General features: G+C 38.2%; 1 protein-coding gene across 1 annotated transcript; it reads left to right on the top strand.

Annotated features, from left to right (window-relative positions):
* The first annotated feature begins 678 nt into the window (after positions 1 to 678).
* LOC109005505 (inactive leucine-rich repeat receptor-like protein kinase CORYNE) lies at positions 679 to 4456 on the top strand. The gene is made up of 3 exons (XM_018984471.2): positions 679 to 2632; positions 3099 to 3415; positions 4040 to 4456. The coding sequence occupies exons 1-2, from the start codon at positions 1761 to 1763 to the stop codon at positions 3406 to 3408; spliced, it is 1182 nt and encodes a 393-aa protein (XP_018840016.1). The 5' UTR covers positions 679 to 1760; the 3' UTR covers positions 3409 to 3415; positions 4040 to 4456.
* Positions 4457 to 17843: the final 13387 nt, after the last annotated feature.

Raw genomic sequence — 17843 nt, 5'->3', positions numbered from 1 at the left:
CCATAGAATCTAAACCCGTGGAGAGATTAGCATAGCATCGTCATGACCTTATACTTGATACAAATTTTATTTTGGAGAATCAAACCTGTGATATGGAGCACACGCACACAAGTTCTCTCTTATCATTTAGATTAGCCGTGATGGATAAAAAGAAAAGAATATTTTAATCTTAATTTATATTAAAAGTCGATGAAGATGTTTTGATAATTAAAATATATTGAAATAGGAAATATTCTTATATTGTTATTATATGATTTATAATTGAGTAATGCTAAAAACAATTTTAGGATATGAATGTTTCGCTCACTATCTTTAAAAAAAAAAATAAAGTTCATCAAATAAAAGTTGATTTTTTTAAGTGTTTTTAATTTTCCTTATTTTTTCTTAATGAAAATATGAGAAATTTGTATATTTTAAAAAGGTAAACAGCGTCAATAGGATGTGCAGAAGAATATTATAGAGATTTTACTATTGAAAAGAATAATAATAATATATATAATTATAGAATGTACAAGCATGTATAATTTTTTTTAAAAAGAATATGATACATATTAAAAAATTAGATTTTTATTTTTATTTTGTAACGTAGATATTGTATAAAATAGAGAATGCAAAAGCAATTATTCGATCAAAGTTAAAGAAAAAGAGAAACTTTATTTAATCTAATCTACACGACAAGACAGTGGCATTTGTATAAGCATAAGCACAAATTCCAGTGGCTTCCCTATCAACGATCCTGATCATATCTTAACTAAGCCAACGGTCAACATCCTCGAACCCACCCTCGTTTCTTCCTGCACACAGCTCGATGTCTTTTCGCTTTCGGCACCCCTCCCTCGTGATAGGGACCCAGCAATACTTCATCCGACGTGGAACTGGAATGATGGAATCCTACACGTCGTACGGTATCTTTCCAAAAGGCGGGACGCCGGGAACCACGTTTTGTCCGCATAGAAATGGTCAGGCATAGACACTATAACAGAGAGAGGGAGAGACCGAGGCGAGGCGAGGCAAGGCAAGCCAAATTTTCATTCGGGGTTTTGTTTGTATTTCGAGTTTTCTAGGACGATTATGGTCGTAGTAGTTGTTGGCGGAGGTGGCGAATCGCGAGTCCTCATGCTTTTGCTAGTTTAAAGTTAAAAAAAAGGAAAAAAAAAAAAGGCTTCCTGGGTGCCCTGTTTTGATGTTGCTAATCAATCTTTATCTTTAACGGAGAAAAGAAAGTATTTTTGGGGGCCTTCAACTCGGAGCTAATCAAGCAACCACACCTCTTTGATGGTGAATCTTTATGGTATTTTGTAAAGAGTGCAATTTTAGAGGTGTAGATTTGCAGATTCACCTTCGAGGTCAGATTGGTATAAAAGGCCGTTTCTTCATGTGAAGTAAAGATGGGGTGACTCCATGAAGAAATGATTCTTTGCGATTTTCCTGTGAAGATGTTTGGGTCAAAGTCCCTTTTTTTGCCTTCTTTTGATCTGATATACGTTCCAGTGTTGAGCACTTTGAGCTTCTTTTATGGGATTGAACATTGGAAGCGCTTTGAGGACTCGGTTGAAGGTGCCATCTGTTATCAGATTAATTAGAGGAGAGGCCCGAAAAGGGAATTTTGTGAGCGTTTTGTGATTCCCATTTTGATATTCAGGCACCTGGAATGCTCAGAAGTAAAAATTAAAAAACAAATGAAATAACACCGGGACAAAATCTAGCTTAAAAGAACTCTCTCTCTCGGTTCTGAGCTTTTTGGCTTGGCACGAAAGAAAATGGAGAAAAGAGGAAAATACACCCCCTCCTTTAACAACGACAGGTTCTTTCCTCTTCTTTTGTTGTTGGTCTCGTTCTGCTTTCACCACGCCGCTGCGTACTGCCGAGAGAAAACGACTAAGCACATCTCCTCTCAGCCTCCACCACCCAAATTCCAAAATGGGCTTCGAAATATTCTTCTCAGCATTGCATTAGGAGCACTAACCGGTTTCCTTGGTGCCCTTCTGTTCGCTCTGATAGTCCGCAGCGTCATCCGGTACCTCAACCGGACCCCACTTCTCAAATGCCCCGTCATATTCTCCCCCAAAATCACTCCCATGACTCTCCAAGCTGCTCTCGCCAATGAAAACCATTTGTTGGGATCAAGCTCTAACGGGAAATACTACCGGACTGTGCTCGACAACGGGCTTGTCATCGCGGTGAAGAGGCTCGAACAGTTTCCGACCGGTTCCCCGGAGAAGTGCGTGAAGAGAATGATACAGCAGGAGCTGGAAATGCTTGCCAGTTTGAGACACCAAAATTTGATGAGCCTAAGGGCTTATGTTCGCGAATCCAGTGGTGGGCTTTCTTTGCTTTATGACTATGTCCCGACTGGGAGTCTCGAGGATGCAATGCATAGAGTTAGAGATAATCAGTTGCGGCTTGGGTGGGAGCTGCGCCTGAGGATTGCGGTTGGGGTTGTTAAAGGGCTTCAGTATCTTCATTTCGATTGTGAGTCTCATTTTCTGCACTATAACTTGAAGCCTACAAATGTGATGTTAGATGCAGATTTTGAACCCAGGTTGGCGGATTGTGGGTTGGCTAAGCTCATGCCCAGTTTGGATGGAGTAACTTCGGGCTACAGTGCTCCGGAGTGTTTCCAAAATTGCAGGTGAAAATATATAAACTTTCAGCGTTGGGAGATTTTAAAGCATATCCCTATACACAAGATTTTTACGTGAAGCATATTCATTTCCTTGCTATTGGTTTCTTGTTTCTTTAAACACTTATACCTCAGTGGGTTATGTACCGTCTCTTACGCTATTGAAATTACCAATTTAGATTCTGATAACTACATTGAAATTAAACTTGGTAGAAAAATCTTAACTCGTCTTGCACTTCCAATTAACTAGTGGTATTTTAGAGGCATTATTGGTTTGTATAGTCAATTAATGCTGTCAGGGTTTTGGGATTGTACTTGGAGAATTTACATTCTCTCCTCTATGTTGCTAATCTTACAATTGGGGTTGAGCACCTGTTGTTATCCATGGTCCCGTTTTTCTGGTTGCAACTGAGTGTGAGATTTTAGGTGGTTTTGTTTCACAATGCATGATGGTGGATATTTTGATTTGAAACAGGTATACTGATAAGAGTGACGTTTTCAGTTTTGGGATGATATTGGGTGTTTTGTTAACTGGTAGAGACCCTACTGACCCATTCTTTGGAGAGCCGGCTAGTGGGGGGAGTTTGGGACAGTGGCTTAGGCATTTGCAGCAAGCAGGGGAGGCACGAGAAGTGCTAGATACGAGTATTCTAGGGGAAGAAGTGGAGGAAGATGAGATGCTGATGGCAATGAGAATAGCTGTCGAATGCCTATCAGACATTCCTGCAGACAGGCCTTCCAGTGATGAGCTTGTTCACATGCTAACCCAACTACACAGTTTTTGAAGGAATTGTAAGTAAACTACTGATCACCAGTTTTCTGTAGATTTTTGGAAATTGGAACATTGGGATTTTATGCTTGAAGGGATCATGCCTACAAGCCGTGTGTAGCAATCTCTTTTACAAACTGCAAAGTGATCCCGGTGTTGTGGCTGTGATTGCTGCATTTTGTATTGTTTAGCTTCTTGCCTCTTTTCAAATCTGTATGATTATTCTTATCTTAGCATCTAGAGGTCTGTACATAACTGATATTTGATAGTGAGGAAATTGGTATGCGAGAAAATGTTTTAACCAAGAGGATGAGTCTTTGCTCAGGTAATTTTGCCGAGACATTTGCATTATTTTGTTTTACATTCTTGGTGATGGTGGGGTTTGGTTGGGTGTCTTTATTGGACAATACTTTTTTGGAATCACGGATCCTTTTTTAACTTGACATTAGACAATTCTCTTTATATCTTCCTTTTGCTTTAACGCATTGACTTTAGGACAAACTCAACAAGGAATCTCCTTGTGCCTTCTTGCTATGTAGCATTCAAACCATGAAAACGACAAATGAAACTCCTCTCCTCTCAACTTCGTTGTATTAAACAGATAACAGCATTTAGAAGTTCTCACCTTTGTGTCCTTGGCATTTCAGGCTTAACAACTCAGTCATGGAAACTGTCGAAGGGAGGGAGCATTGAACTGAGCCATGGGGGAGTGAGATAATGGAGTCCTTTTTCTTGTTCTTCGAAACAGAACAGACTCCGTTCAGTTTAAGCAGTTAAACTTCAATGGGGAGTTTTATAGTTATAACTTTTTTCAGGTCCAAAACTCCAAATGCGTGCACATGAGTTTGCTGAGTGTTAAAGCCAGTATTAGGGGTGCGGGGAAGGGTACCCCCCGCCACGCACCATGCGGGTAGCAGCCCTAGCCAGTAAGAAAACGAGTGCAGTAGAGGTGGTTGAAAGAATGCATCAAAGAGATTTTGTATTGAACAAATACATTTATGTTATGTTGAATATATCTCTTAATACAATAGCACTCATATTTATAGAAGAAATGAATAGTTACAAGAGAATCATTCTAGAAGAGTCTACAATATCCCATATTGAGCAGAGTTGGTTTTGGCATTCTGTTGAGAATAAGCAGTGGATGCCAATGGAGGTGGCATTATGTTGAGAACATGTATCGGATGCAGTGGACGTGGCTTGTGAGGTGTTATCCTCTAAGGCAGGTACACATACTCTAATATCCCTCCACGATTCAAGCGGCACTGGTAGGATGGTGAGGCTTGAACGTAGGAGAGCAAATTGCGCCGAGGAGAGCGGCTTAGTGAAAATATATGCAATTTGTTCTTTACTTGAAACAAAGGAGATAGTGAGAGTTTTGTTAGCAACACGATCACGTACAAAATGATAATCAAGATCCACATGTTTAGTCCGTGAGTGTAAAATATGATTAGCCGAAAGATAAGTGGCACCAATATTATCACATAACAAGTGTGGTGCTTCAGAAATAAAAACTTCCAATTCTTTTAACAACGCTTGTATCCACAGAAGTTCACAAGCAGTATTTGCTATTGATTTATATTCTGCTTCAGTCGAGAATTTAGCTATTGTCGGTTGTTTCTTGGAACTCCAAGACACTAAGTGTGACTCAAAATAGACACAAAAATTACCTGTCGATTTCCGATCATCCGGGCAATCAGCCCAATCAGCATCTGAAGTTACTGTTAGTTTAAGGGGAGAGACAAAAGGGAAAAATAAATTAAGGGAGGTGGTGAGTTTGAGATAATGCAGTATGCGTTTGAAAGCTTGCCAATGAGAATTATGAGGATAATGCATATACTGGCAGACTTTACTGATTGCAAATGAGATATTCGGACGAGTGAAGGAAAGGTACTGGAGACTACCAATGACACTTTGGTAAAGATGAGGATCCTCAAAGGAGGATCCATCAAGGGTTGAAAGTTTATCAGATGTAGATGTAGGTGTTGACACGGTTTTTGACTTATGCATATTAGTCTTCTTCAATAGGTCAAAGATGTAACGAGACTGAGATGAAAATAGGCCTTTAGTCGTGCGACATACATGAATTCACAAGAAGAAATGAAGTGAACCTAGGTCTTTGACCAGGAAAGATATGGATAGAGAGGATATAAAATCAGTAATGAGAGAAGAATCTGAGGCAGTAACTACTATGTCATCGACGTAAATTAGAATATACACAAAAGCAGTAGCAGATGTAAATATAAAGATGGATGAATCAAAAATGGAAGCATGAAAACTGAGTGTTAATAATTTCGAACTAAGCTTTGCAAATCAAGCCCTAGGGGCTTGTTTCAAACCATAGATAGATTTTTTTAATTTAGAAACAAAATGAGGAAAATCAGAATGAACAAACCCAATTGGTTGCTGCATAAAGACATCTTCTTCCAAGTCCCCGTGCAAGAATGTGTTTTGTATATCCAACTGATGAAGATGCTATTTTTGAGACACTACTACAATAGAGATCAAGAGGCGTATGGTAACTGGCTTAACTACTAGGCTAAAGGTCTCCGAGTAGTCAAGTCCAGCATGTTGAAGGAACCCTTTGGCAACGAGGCGAGCCTTGTGCCACTCAATGGTCCCATCAGCAAGCCGTTTGGTCTTAAGGATCCACTTCGAACCAAGAAGATTTTGACAAGGATGGGGAGGAACGAGAGTCCATGTCTCGTTTCTGAGGAGAGCTTCAAACTCACTGGCCATGGCAGCACGCTAGACAGGGAATTTGGAAGCCTCCGTGTAGGAGGTAGGCTCGTCAAGGATGGAAGAATACACGGTGAGGGAGGCACTGTGTTTTGGTAGTGGCCATGGAATGGTGCCATCTTGTCGATGAAGGGGACGGGTGATGAGGGCTTTGGACCAGTAATCATGGGATGAATGTTTGTGCAAGAAGAGATGGAGGAAGAAGGAGTAGCAAGATGTAGATGAGAGTTAGGGTTTGAAGGAGACGGCGTAGTAGAAGTGCTTTCGAGAGGATGAGGAGATTTTGAAGGTTGGGTAGAATGATATGATCCCGCAAGAATAGAATCTCTTAAACCCACAATCAATTTGAAAACTCATTCAAGAAAGTCAAAATCAAGTCAATGGATGAGGAATTTAGACCCGATGAGAATTTGTTTTAAAAACCTAGATTATATTAAAATCTAGACCCGTTGAAGAACCGGTCTCAAGAACCCAAATTACAAGGAGTAACGCCACAAATGTTGTGATTTACCTTTGAGATTTACTTTTGATAAGTTCAAAAGTTCAATCAAGAACAAGAGCAGTAAACTCAATTCATAAATAAAATTTAATATTGTCTAAAACTTCAAATGAGGCTACAAAGAGTATTTAAACCAAAGCTAATTAAAATCCTAGCTAAAATAAAGCCCCTTTTACCCAAAATGCCCCTAGATTAATAATGACGCGGCTACAGTATCGAGGCTATAGTAACGCTACAGTAATCTCTTGAAACCCTAGTTCCTAAAAAATAACTTTTCAAATAAGCCCTTGGCCAAAATACAAGGCTTTCACTAAAACTTTAGTTCATAAGAAATGAGACATACGTGGGTCAAGCATTTTCAAGTCTACTTATTATAAACTAATAAAATAAATCATTTAACCAATTTGGAAGCCTCCAATAACAATAGGCCCTATCTCTAAATCTTTTCTTCCACAACTTAAATCAAGTGGATCAAAACTGTCTCTCCTTATTTCAAGCTCATCTTGAGTGTTGGACTCTTGCTAGTTTCATCCCAAGTGGATTGCACCAATCATTGCATTGCTTCCTTGATCTTCTTGGCTCTTGATCTTGTAATTGGCCCATCTAGAACTTGCAAATGATCTTTAAGAGTAGGTTCACCTTGGTTCCCATCATTTCCCCTCTCCTCAAAATGATTCGACCATGAGTCTTCACCTACATCAAAAGTAGAAAGATCAGAAACATTGAAGGTAACATAAACATTATACTCACCTGGAAGGTCCACTTTATATGCATTGTCATTAATTTTCTGAAGAATTTGGATAGGTCTATCTCCTTAAGGATGCAACTTTGTCCTCCTATGAGTTGGGAATCTTTTTTTGCGCATGTGAACCCAAACCCAATCTTCTAGTTCAAAGATGACATGTCTTCGCCCTTTATTGGCTTGAGAAGTAACCCTTTCATTCTTTTAGGCAATTTGAAACCGTACCTTCTCATGAAGTGACTTTACTAACTCCGCCTTCTTTTGTCCATCTAAGCTACTCATGCCATCAACAGGTAAATGCATCAAATCTAAAGAAGTAAGTTGATTAAAATCATAAACAATTTTAAAATGAGAATATGAAGTAGTAGTGTGCATGATCCTATTATATGCAAACTTTATAAATGGCAAACAATCCTCCCAAGTCTTTAAATTCTTATGAACAACATTGCGTAAAAGCTGAGTTAAAGTCCTATTAACTACTTCAGGCTGACCATTAGTCTGTGGATGACAAGTAGTGAAAAATAAGAGCTTAGTACCTAATTTTCCCCACAACACCTTCCAAAAGTAGCCAATGAATTTAACATCCCTATCTGAAACAATACTCCTGGGTACACCATGGAGTTGCACTATCTCCCTAAAAAATAAGTCAGTTATGTTTATGGCATCATCTGTTTTATGGCATGGAATGAAATATTTCATCTTACTAAATCTATCTACAACCACAAAAATAGAATCTCTACCCTGTTTTGTCCGAGATAGCCCCAAAACAAAGTCCATAAATGTCTACTTATGGCTCACTAGGAACGGGTAAGGGTGTATACAAATCATGTGGCATAATTTTAGATTTGATCTTTCTACATGTAATACACCTGCCACAAATGCGATTGACGTCTCTTTTCATCTTAGGCCAAAAGAAATGTTCATGCAAAATGTCTAAAATTTTCTTGACACCAAGTGTCTCATTAATCCCCCACCATGTGCCTCACGTACTAATAACTCACGCATAGAACAACTTGGCACACAAAGTTTGTTTTTTTTAAAGAAATAACCATCATGCTTATAAAACTTACTAAATGCCGCCTTATCACATGCCATGTATACATCAGAAAAGTCAGCATTATCCGTATACATATTTTTCACATATTCAAACCCAAGTATTTTAGCACTCATAAATGTAAGAAGTACATACCTCCGGGATAGAGCATCAACAACAATATTCTCCTTACCTTGCTTGTAACGGATGACATATGGAAATGTCTCAATATATTCCATCCATCTAGCATGTCTTTTATTCAACATACCTTGACCCTTGAGATGCTTCAATGATTTATGATCGGTGTGGATCACAAATTCCCTAAGCCATAGATAGTGCAGCCAAGTCTCTAATGCACGAACAAGAGCAAAAATCTCTTTGTCATAAGTAGGGTACTTCAGGGACGCCCCACTTAGCTTCTCACTGAAGAAGGCTATGGGCTGCTTATCCTGCATCAAAACGGCTCCAATCCCTATTCTTGAGGCATCACACTCAATCTCAAAAGTTTTGTTAAAATAAGGCAATGTTAACACATGCAGAGCACAATCTTTCTTTAATAGTGGCAAAAGCATTCTCTTGATCAGCCCCCAATGAAACCCAACATTCCTTTTAATTACCTCAATGAATGGTGCAGCAATAGTGCTAAAGTCTTTAACAAATGCCGATAAAAGCTAGCTAAGCCATGAAAGCTTTTTACCTCAATGATTCTTTTTGGCGTTGGCCATTCCTTGATGGCCTTGACTTTCTCTTCATCCATCTCAATACATTTTATACTAACAACATAACTAAGAAAAACAACTTTTTCCATGCAAAATGTATATTTTTTGAAATTAGCATATAACTTTTCATATTTCAACACATCAAACACATATATCAAATGCTCAATATCTTCATTTAAGTCCTTGTTGTACACTAGGATATCATCAAAGTACAAAACCACAAACTTGCCTATGAACGCACATAGGATATGGTTCATTAATCTCATGAAAGTATTTGGTGCATTTGTAAGTCCAAATGGCATAACCAACAATTCATAAAGCCCATACTTAGTCTTAAAGGTAGTTTTCCATTCATCACCCTCTTTCATTCTAATTTGATGGTACCCACTTTTAAGATTAATTTTACTGAAAATACATGAGTCATGCAATTCATCAAGCATATAATCTAATCTAGGAATGAGATGACGATACTTTATCGTGATATTGTTGACTGCCCTACAATCAACGCATATCTTCCACGTCCCATCCTTCTTTGGCACTAGTAGCTCTGGTACTGTACATGGACTCATGCTCTCCCTCATGTACCCCTTGCTAATCAAGTCCTCAACTTGCCTATAAAGCTCCTTTGTCTCCTCTGGATTACTTCTATAGGCTGGCCAGTTTGGAATAGCAGCTCCCGGGTACAAAATCAATCTGGTGCTCAATGCCTCTAATGAGTGGCAACTTATTAGGCATCTCCTCTGGGAATATATCCTCAAACTTCTGCAACAAAAAAACAGCCAAAATAGGAAGAGGTTGTTTCATCAAGATTAAGATAAGACCCTTTATAAACAAGAAAAATCATAGGGCGATCTGCGAAGAAAGCCCTCTTAACCTCACTCTCTCTTGCATAGAAACTCATTTTTGTCTTTCCTTTTCTCTGTAGACTCTCTTTATTTTTTCTCTCGTGGCGCAACTTTTTTTTCTTTACTCTCAGCCACCTCTCTACTCTTTTTTTCACTCTTTCTTTTATGCTCATTTTCACTCTCACTTTTTCTTTTTTGCTCAATGACTTTTTCACTCTTTATTTTTTTATCACTCTCATTATCACTCTTTCTTTTTAGAGCAACCTCACTTTTCAGTTTCAATTGGTCCTCATAGACCTGGTTTGGAGTTAAAGGAGTAAGCTTGATTGTTTTACCCTCATTTTCAAAACTGTACATGTTCTTGAACCCATCATGTGTCATCCTCCTATCATACTGCCACGATCTCCCTAACAAAATATGGCCAATATGCATAGGCACAACATCACAAAGCATCTCATCATGATACTTTCCAATAGAAAAAGTAACTAACACTTGTCTGTCCACCCTAACCTCACCACAATTATTAAACCACTGCAATTTGTATGGTTTAAAGTGTTTTAAGGTTGATAAATTTAATTTCTCAACCAAAGTAGTGCTAGCTAGATTAATACAACTCCTCCCATCAATGATCATACTACATACTTTATTATTGACATGGCATCTAGTATGGAAAATGTTCTCTCTCTGTTGCTCTGCATCATCTACCTTAATGTGTGCATTGAGAGCATGCCTGGCAACAAGAGACTCACCTATCACGGGGTATACCACTCCATCATCATCACTAGCATCTAGGGCTGAAAAACCGACCAGTCGGTTCGGTTTTGGGCCCAAACCGAGACCGACCGGTCGGTTTTTTATAGGCCCAAATCCGGCCGAAACCGACCGACCGGGGCATGAAAACCGCCCGGTTCGGTTACCGGCCGGTTTACGGTCGGTTTGGCGGATTTGGGCCGGATTGGCCACTGTATTTAGGCCGGTTTTAGCACTGTTTGGGCCATTTTAAGACCCAATTCAACCTCTTTTTGAGCTCATTTTGTTATTCAAAATCATCTACTATAAAGATTTTTTTTTTGCAGAATTTTTAAAATTAATTAATTTAATCAATTTCTTTTTAATTTTAATCATGCCATATATATATTATTAGTAACTAATAACTATTAACTACTACATATATACTACTTATATTTTATAATCTTATTATCTTATATACTAAATTACTAATTACTAGATAAATACCAAATACTCCACTAGATGTTTAATACACATTACAAACAAAATTAAATTGTCTTAAGCAACAAATAACAATTGTTTTTTAATAAAACCCAAAAAATCTTCATTCTTCAGTCTGCAGTCTTCGACTCTTCAACTCTTCAATCATCAATAGTTATTATGTATGATGCTCCCAACTCTATAAGAAAACACCAAATAATCAAATTATCAATATTAATAAATTAGGATAATGAAAACAAATTAAATTAAATAATAAAAATAAATGAATATGGAAATTGAATGAGTAAAAGTTAAAAACACATTACCAGATTCTACTACAAAGCTCTCAACATTATCCATGGAGTCTCGAATATCAATTGGCGTTGACGGATGTCGCAACCAATTCTGAGTACAAATAAGTGCCTCAACAGTTCTTGGAGCCAAGGAACTCCGAAAAGGATCAAGTACCCGACCTCTCGTACTAAATGCGGACTCTGATGCAACCGTGGAAACATGCATGGCTAAGACGTCTTGTGCAATTCTCGCAAGTATAGGATAGTTAGGCTCATTCACTTTCCACCAATTCAACAAATCAAAATATTGACTGAATGCCTCACAAACATCTGATAAATACCGATCAATCTCTGTTTTGGTTGATGTAGATCCAGAGGCAGTCGATGCTTGCAACCACTCATAAAAAAGTTGTGACTCATGATTGTCTTCAACATCATCTGGAGATGCAGCTGACGGAGGGGAAACATGTTCTCTACTACTCGAGGAAGAACCGAACGTAGCATTATACTCCTCATACATGTCTGATAATAATTGTCTCACCCTCGACAACAAATTTTCAGCCCAACTGTGATCATAAATTTTTTTCAAGTGAAAAGTAAGAAGCCCCAACTTACTACGTGGATCAAGGAGAACTGCAATCAACAACAACAAATTCAGTCTATCCAATGAACCCCAATACTTATCAAATTTCATTCTCATGCTTATGGCCATGCTCATCAAACAAGTATTCTGACTCTCACACAGTCTAACCAACTCTTTTTGGAGCCTACAAATCTCCAAAAAACTTGTGTTTGCCGTGACATGTAAAGAACCAGAAAATCGACAAGTGGCATCATAAAACATCTTCAAAAATTTCACAAAAACCCGCACTGTCTCCCACTCGTCAGCTCTAGGAGGCCCAATGTTTCCATCCTTAAAGTAAGAAAGGAAATTGTAGTCCTCACTCTCCATTCGCCTAAAAGCCTTTTCAAATTTCTCAGCAGCCTCCAACATCATGTAAGTTGAATTCCATCGGGTTTGCACATCAAGGCACAATATTTTTTTACAATCAATTTTTTCCTTTTCTGCAAATCTCTTAAACTTGTCTAATCTTGCAGGGGAAGAGCGCACATATCTAACCGCATTTCTAACCATTGTAATGGCATCATCACACTCCTTAAGACCCTCATTCACGACAAGATTCAGAATATGAGCACAGCATCTCATGTGCATATACTTTCCTTCCAACATATTCTCCGTCAAAAAATGTCTCAAATATGCAATTGCAGTATCATTTGAGCTAGCATTATCAACAGTCACAGTAAATATCTTATCAATACCCCAATGAAGGAGGCACGATTCAACATATTTTCCAATCGTATCCCCTCGATGATTAGGGATTAAACAAAAATTTATAATTTTCTTATGTAATTTCCAATCACAATCAATGAAATTGGCAGTTAGACACATATAATTAAGATTTTGTACCGATGTCCACGTATCGGTAGTTAATGAAATCCTCATTCCCCCATCTTTGAATAACTTTTTAAGTTTGGCTTTTTCAAATGCAAATAGTTTCATACAATCTCTTGCAACCGTCACTCGACATGGCACTTTAAATCTAGGTTCAAGCAACCAAACCATCTTCTTAAATCCTTGCCCTTCAACAATTCTAAATGGTAATTCATCGAGAATTACCATCTCCGCAAGCGCCATCCTCACAGCCCCCTCACTATATTTATGAGTTACAAGATTTCTTAAAGAATTATCACTCTCTCCAAACCCCTCCGAGGATACCTCACCTGCTAATGTTGTTTGGTATTTATCTAAAGGCCCACGCTTATGAGGATTTTTGGGACATGAAGGTAGATGGTTTTGCAAAGTTGAAGTTTCGTTCCTCTTCGAGTGGCAAGCGTATATCTTGCCACAATAATTGCACTTAGCCTTAGGATCATCTACGAAACAACCCTCAACTTTTGTAAAATGATCCTAAACAATTGACGGATCATTCCCCTTTCGTTTCTTAGGAAGTGAACAATTACTACTATTAGGGGCACTTGAAGTCGGGGGTTTTGGTATTTGGGAGTTCGAATCAAGATCAATTGGACTTGACGAAGAATCCATCTAACATGTAAAAACAAGAAAGAACAAAAAATCACCACAATTGTTAATTACACAGCAGCTAGTTTGCAACGTGGCAAACATCACAAATCTAAGATTCTAATCTACATTTTAGATCGCTCATAAATCTCACAAATTATTTTACTTTCAATAAACATCACAAATTATTTATAACGTAATGTCATAAACACATAATAAATTTAACTTTCAATAAATATCTCAAATTATTTATAACATAAACACATCATAAATTTTACTTCCAATAAACATCACAAATTTTTTTTTCAACAAAATTACATCCAATCCGTGAATGCACTGAATGGCAATGCACACTGCCGACGAAAATCAATCAAAATTCTTCAACAAAATCCTCCTCACTATTTCAATCATCTCAAACAAGCAAACACAATCCCTAACCTAGATTGAAATACCAAATCAGAAAACAAAAACACTAATCTACCGAACTTTTGCAATCTCGGGTTCTAAATAAAATCTCACAAAATACTTATAAATAAATAAATAAATCTCAAAATCATACCTAAAAACAACAATGGAGGCTCTCGGGTTCCCTATAGTTTGCCGGAGGAACCGAGGAAGCGTGGAGACTGGAGATTGCGCCGCTGCTGGACAGTGGACCGCTGGGCGTCGGTGAGCCGTGAGTGGCTGGAGTCGCTGGAGCCCGAGCCTGGAGTCGTGGACGGCGACGCGGCGTCACGCACGGAACTGGCCGAATCGTTGAAGACTCGAAGGAGAGAGGGAGGCGGAAAGTGAAACTGGGCAGGGGGTCCAAATGAAATGGACCTGGGGCTAGGGCTCGGGGACAATATGCCCTAGTTGGAACGGCGCCGTTTGGCTTATGCCAAACGGCGCCGTTCCCTTTATTTATTTTTTCTAATTTTAAGATGAAAACGACGTCGTTTCACTTATTTAAGTGAAACGGCGTCGTTTAATAAATGAATATATTTTAAATTATTTATATATCCGGCGTCGGCCGGTTTTTCGGTTTTTTGTTGGTTCAAACCGCGACCGAACCGGCCGACGCCGATTTTGATGATTTATCACCGACGGCCGACCGGTTCCCTGCCGGTTTTGGCTGGTTCCGAGCTCCGGCGGCCGGTCTGAGTCGGTCTCGGCCGGTTTTCCAGTTTTCTGTACAGCTCTACTAGCATCAACCAACTCGGACATCTCATTACTATCACCCTCACTCTCAGTCATCACCTCTCAATTGTCACGCATAATCATCATCCTCCTGTTTGGACATTGAGAAACGATGTGCCTTGAACTCAAACACTTAAAACATTTAATATCTCTATTCCGTGAAGGTTGGGATTCTACCTTCGGTTTGTTGCTAGTTCCCTCATCTTTTCCCTTAGGTGGTTTGGTCTTTCTCTTTACTTCAGCTGAATCATTCCTATCTCACTTTAATTTACAAGTAGTGCTAGAAACTGAAGTGTACCTTGATGTCCATTTTCCCTTTAACTGTCTCTCCACCTTCATAGCCATGTGCACCATGCCCTCTATCTCCACATAATGCTGCAATTCAATTACATTGGCTATGTCCCTATTCAAACCACTCAAAAATCTAGCCATAGTGGCCTCCCGATCCTCCTCTACATTAGCCTGAATCATCATCACCTCCATCTCTTTATGGTAATCCTCCACACTCCTAAACCCATATGTAAGATTTTGTAATTTCTAGTAAAGGTCTCTATAGTAATGGCTAGGTACAAATTTTCGCCTCGTGATAGCTTCAACTCTCTCCATGTCTCTACAGGCCTCTCATAATTCCTCCTCCTATTGGTCACTAATTGATCCCACGAAATAATAGCATAATCAGTGAACTCAATTACTGCCAACTTCACTTTCTTATTCTCAGAGTAATTATGGCAATCAAACACCAACTCTATTTTTTTCTCCCACTCTAGATAAATCTTAGGGTCAATTCTACTTTGAAAAGATGATATTTTCATTTTGATGCTCCCTAGGTCTCTATCTAAACCATCACGACCCCCTAGGTTCCCTTCAAATCCTCTTTCACGCCTAACTCTTCTATGTCTATCCGACCTAACTTGAAATGCTAAGTCTTTCTCATCCTCACCATCTCCTTCATTCTTATACTCACTTTCAACTCTAGGCTTATGTCGCCTCCTATCTCTCACACCTTGCAAATTTCTAATCGGTGCTTCTTGATGATCTATCATATCCCACACATCACCCAAGACAAAGTTCAACCGCTCAAACTGTTGTTGCAAGACTTGCAACACAAATGATGAGTTATCTACCCTCCCCCTTGGTGATGAGCCATTCTGGTGAGATATTGTAATATGCTGAATAAAAGAATGTTAATGGTAAAAAAAAAAAAAATCTCACACTCCCTTACATGTTTAAACTCAAATAATGACATTTCACTCGTGTTTCACTCTTAATTGACTTTTTATCTGATAATAGTCTCACACTCTCTTGCCTTTTATCTCAAGAGTTTTCTCACTAAAGTTCTTTAAGAACTAATTAAACTCAATCAAAACAATGTAACCTTGTTTTATCCAAACTAGTAATTAGGTCGAAGAAACAAGAACAACAGAAACACAGAATGAATAAAAAAACGACAAAAGAAACAAGGAAATTATACGAATGAAAGAGCAATAACTATAAGACAAGATACTGACTAGAATAATGAAAGTAACCCCTTTGATGATAAGGCTCAAGGAGAAATTTTGGATTTTTTTTTTCTCTTTTCTTGTCTTTTCTTTTCACCAACTGATTTGATCACAAATTTTAATAATAACTCAAAAATCCTAGGATAAGCGTGATATACAATAGCCCCTAGAACAAGAGATTTCAGCATACACAAACCCTATAACAATAAAATTTGGCAGCCCTAAGAATAGTGAATAAATTCGGCAGCCACTTTTTTTTTTTTTTTTTTATTTGGGCAACCCTAGAACAATGAAATCCTAGAATCAAAATTAAAGATGCAAGAATTAAAAGATAGAATCAGACCTGATTGAAAACTTTACTGAATACTAAATGATATGAACCCGCAGGAATATAATCCATTGAATCCACAATCAATTTGAAAACTCACCCAAGAAAGCCAAAATCAAGTTAATGGAAGAGGAATTTAGACCCGATGAGAACTTGTTTCAAGAACCTAGATTATATTAAAATTAGACCCGTTAAAAAATCCATCTCAAGAACACAGATTATAAGGAGGAGTGCCACAAAGGTTGTGATTTACTTTTGATAAGTTTAAAAGTTCAATCAAGAACAAGAGAAGTAAATTCAACTCACAAATAAAATTTAATATTGTCTAAAACCTCAAATGAGGCTACAAAGAGTATTTAAACCAAACCTAATTAAAATCCTAACTAAAATAAAGCTCATTTTATCCAAAATGCCCCTAGATGAACAGTGTCACGGCTACAGTAACGCTACTGTAACATCTTGAAACCCTAGTTCTTAAAAAATAACTTTTCAAATAAGCCATTGGCCAAAATACAAGACCTTCCCGAAAATCCTAGTTCATAAGAAATGAGACATATGTGGGCCAAGCATCCTCAAGCCCACTTATTATAAGCTAATAAAATAAATCATTTAACCATTTTGGAAGCCTTCAATAACAATAGGCCCTATCTCTTAGTCCTATCTTCCACAGTTGAATCACGTGGATCAAAACTTGCTTCATCCCAAGTGGATTGCACTAATCCTTGCATTGTTTTCTTGATCTTCTTGGCTCTTGATCTTGTAATTGGCCCATCTGAAACCTGCAAATGATCTTTAAGAGTAGGTTCACATTAGTTCCCATTATTAGGGTTTGTGATGATGGGCTCATGGACTGGATTATTATAAATGAGAGTGAGTGAGGGAGCTGTTGAGGGAGACAGAGAGATTGGTTCAGCTGGGTTGGGTTAGGAGAAAGTTTGATTGTTGGGAAAGAATGCTTGAATTGGTAAGGAAGGAAGAAAATAATTAGTTGAAGTGGGCGTTGGTGCAATAGGGGCTGAATATGGGGCCTAAGTAGATAAATTTTGAGAAGGAGCGATTTGAGAAGGAGCAAACAGGAGTAGAGTTTCATCAAAACGTACATCACGTGAAATATAAATCCTTCCAGATGGAATATGCAAGCAATCATACTCTTTCTGATCTAGGGTATATCCTAAAAAGACACAAAGCTAAGATCGCATGTCTAATTTGTGATGATTAAAAGGACGAAGGTTTGGCCAACAAGCCGAGCCAAAAATACGTAAAAAATTATAACCAGGTAGAGAATT

The sequence above is a fragment of the Juglans regia genome, chromosome 16 (assembly GCF_001411555.2).
Source record: "Juglans regia cultivar Chandler chromosome 16, Walnut 2.0, whole genome shotgun sequence".
NCBI classification, from domain to species: Eukaryota; Viridiplantae; Streptophyta; class Magnoliopsida; order Fagales; family Juglandaceae; genus Juglans; species Juglans regia.
This window is presented reverse-complemented; position numbering and strand designations above follow the sequence as displayed.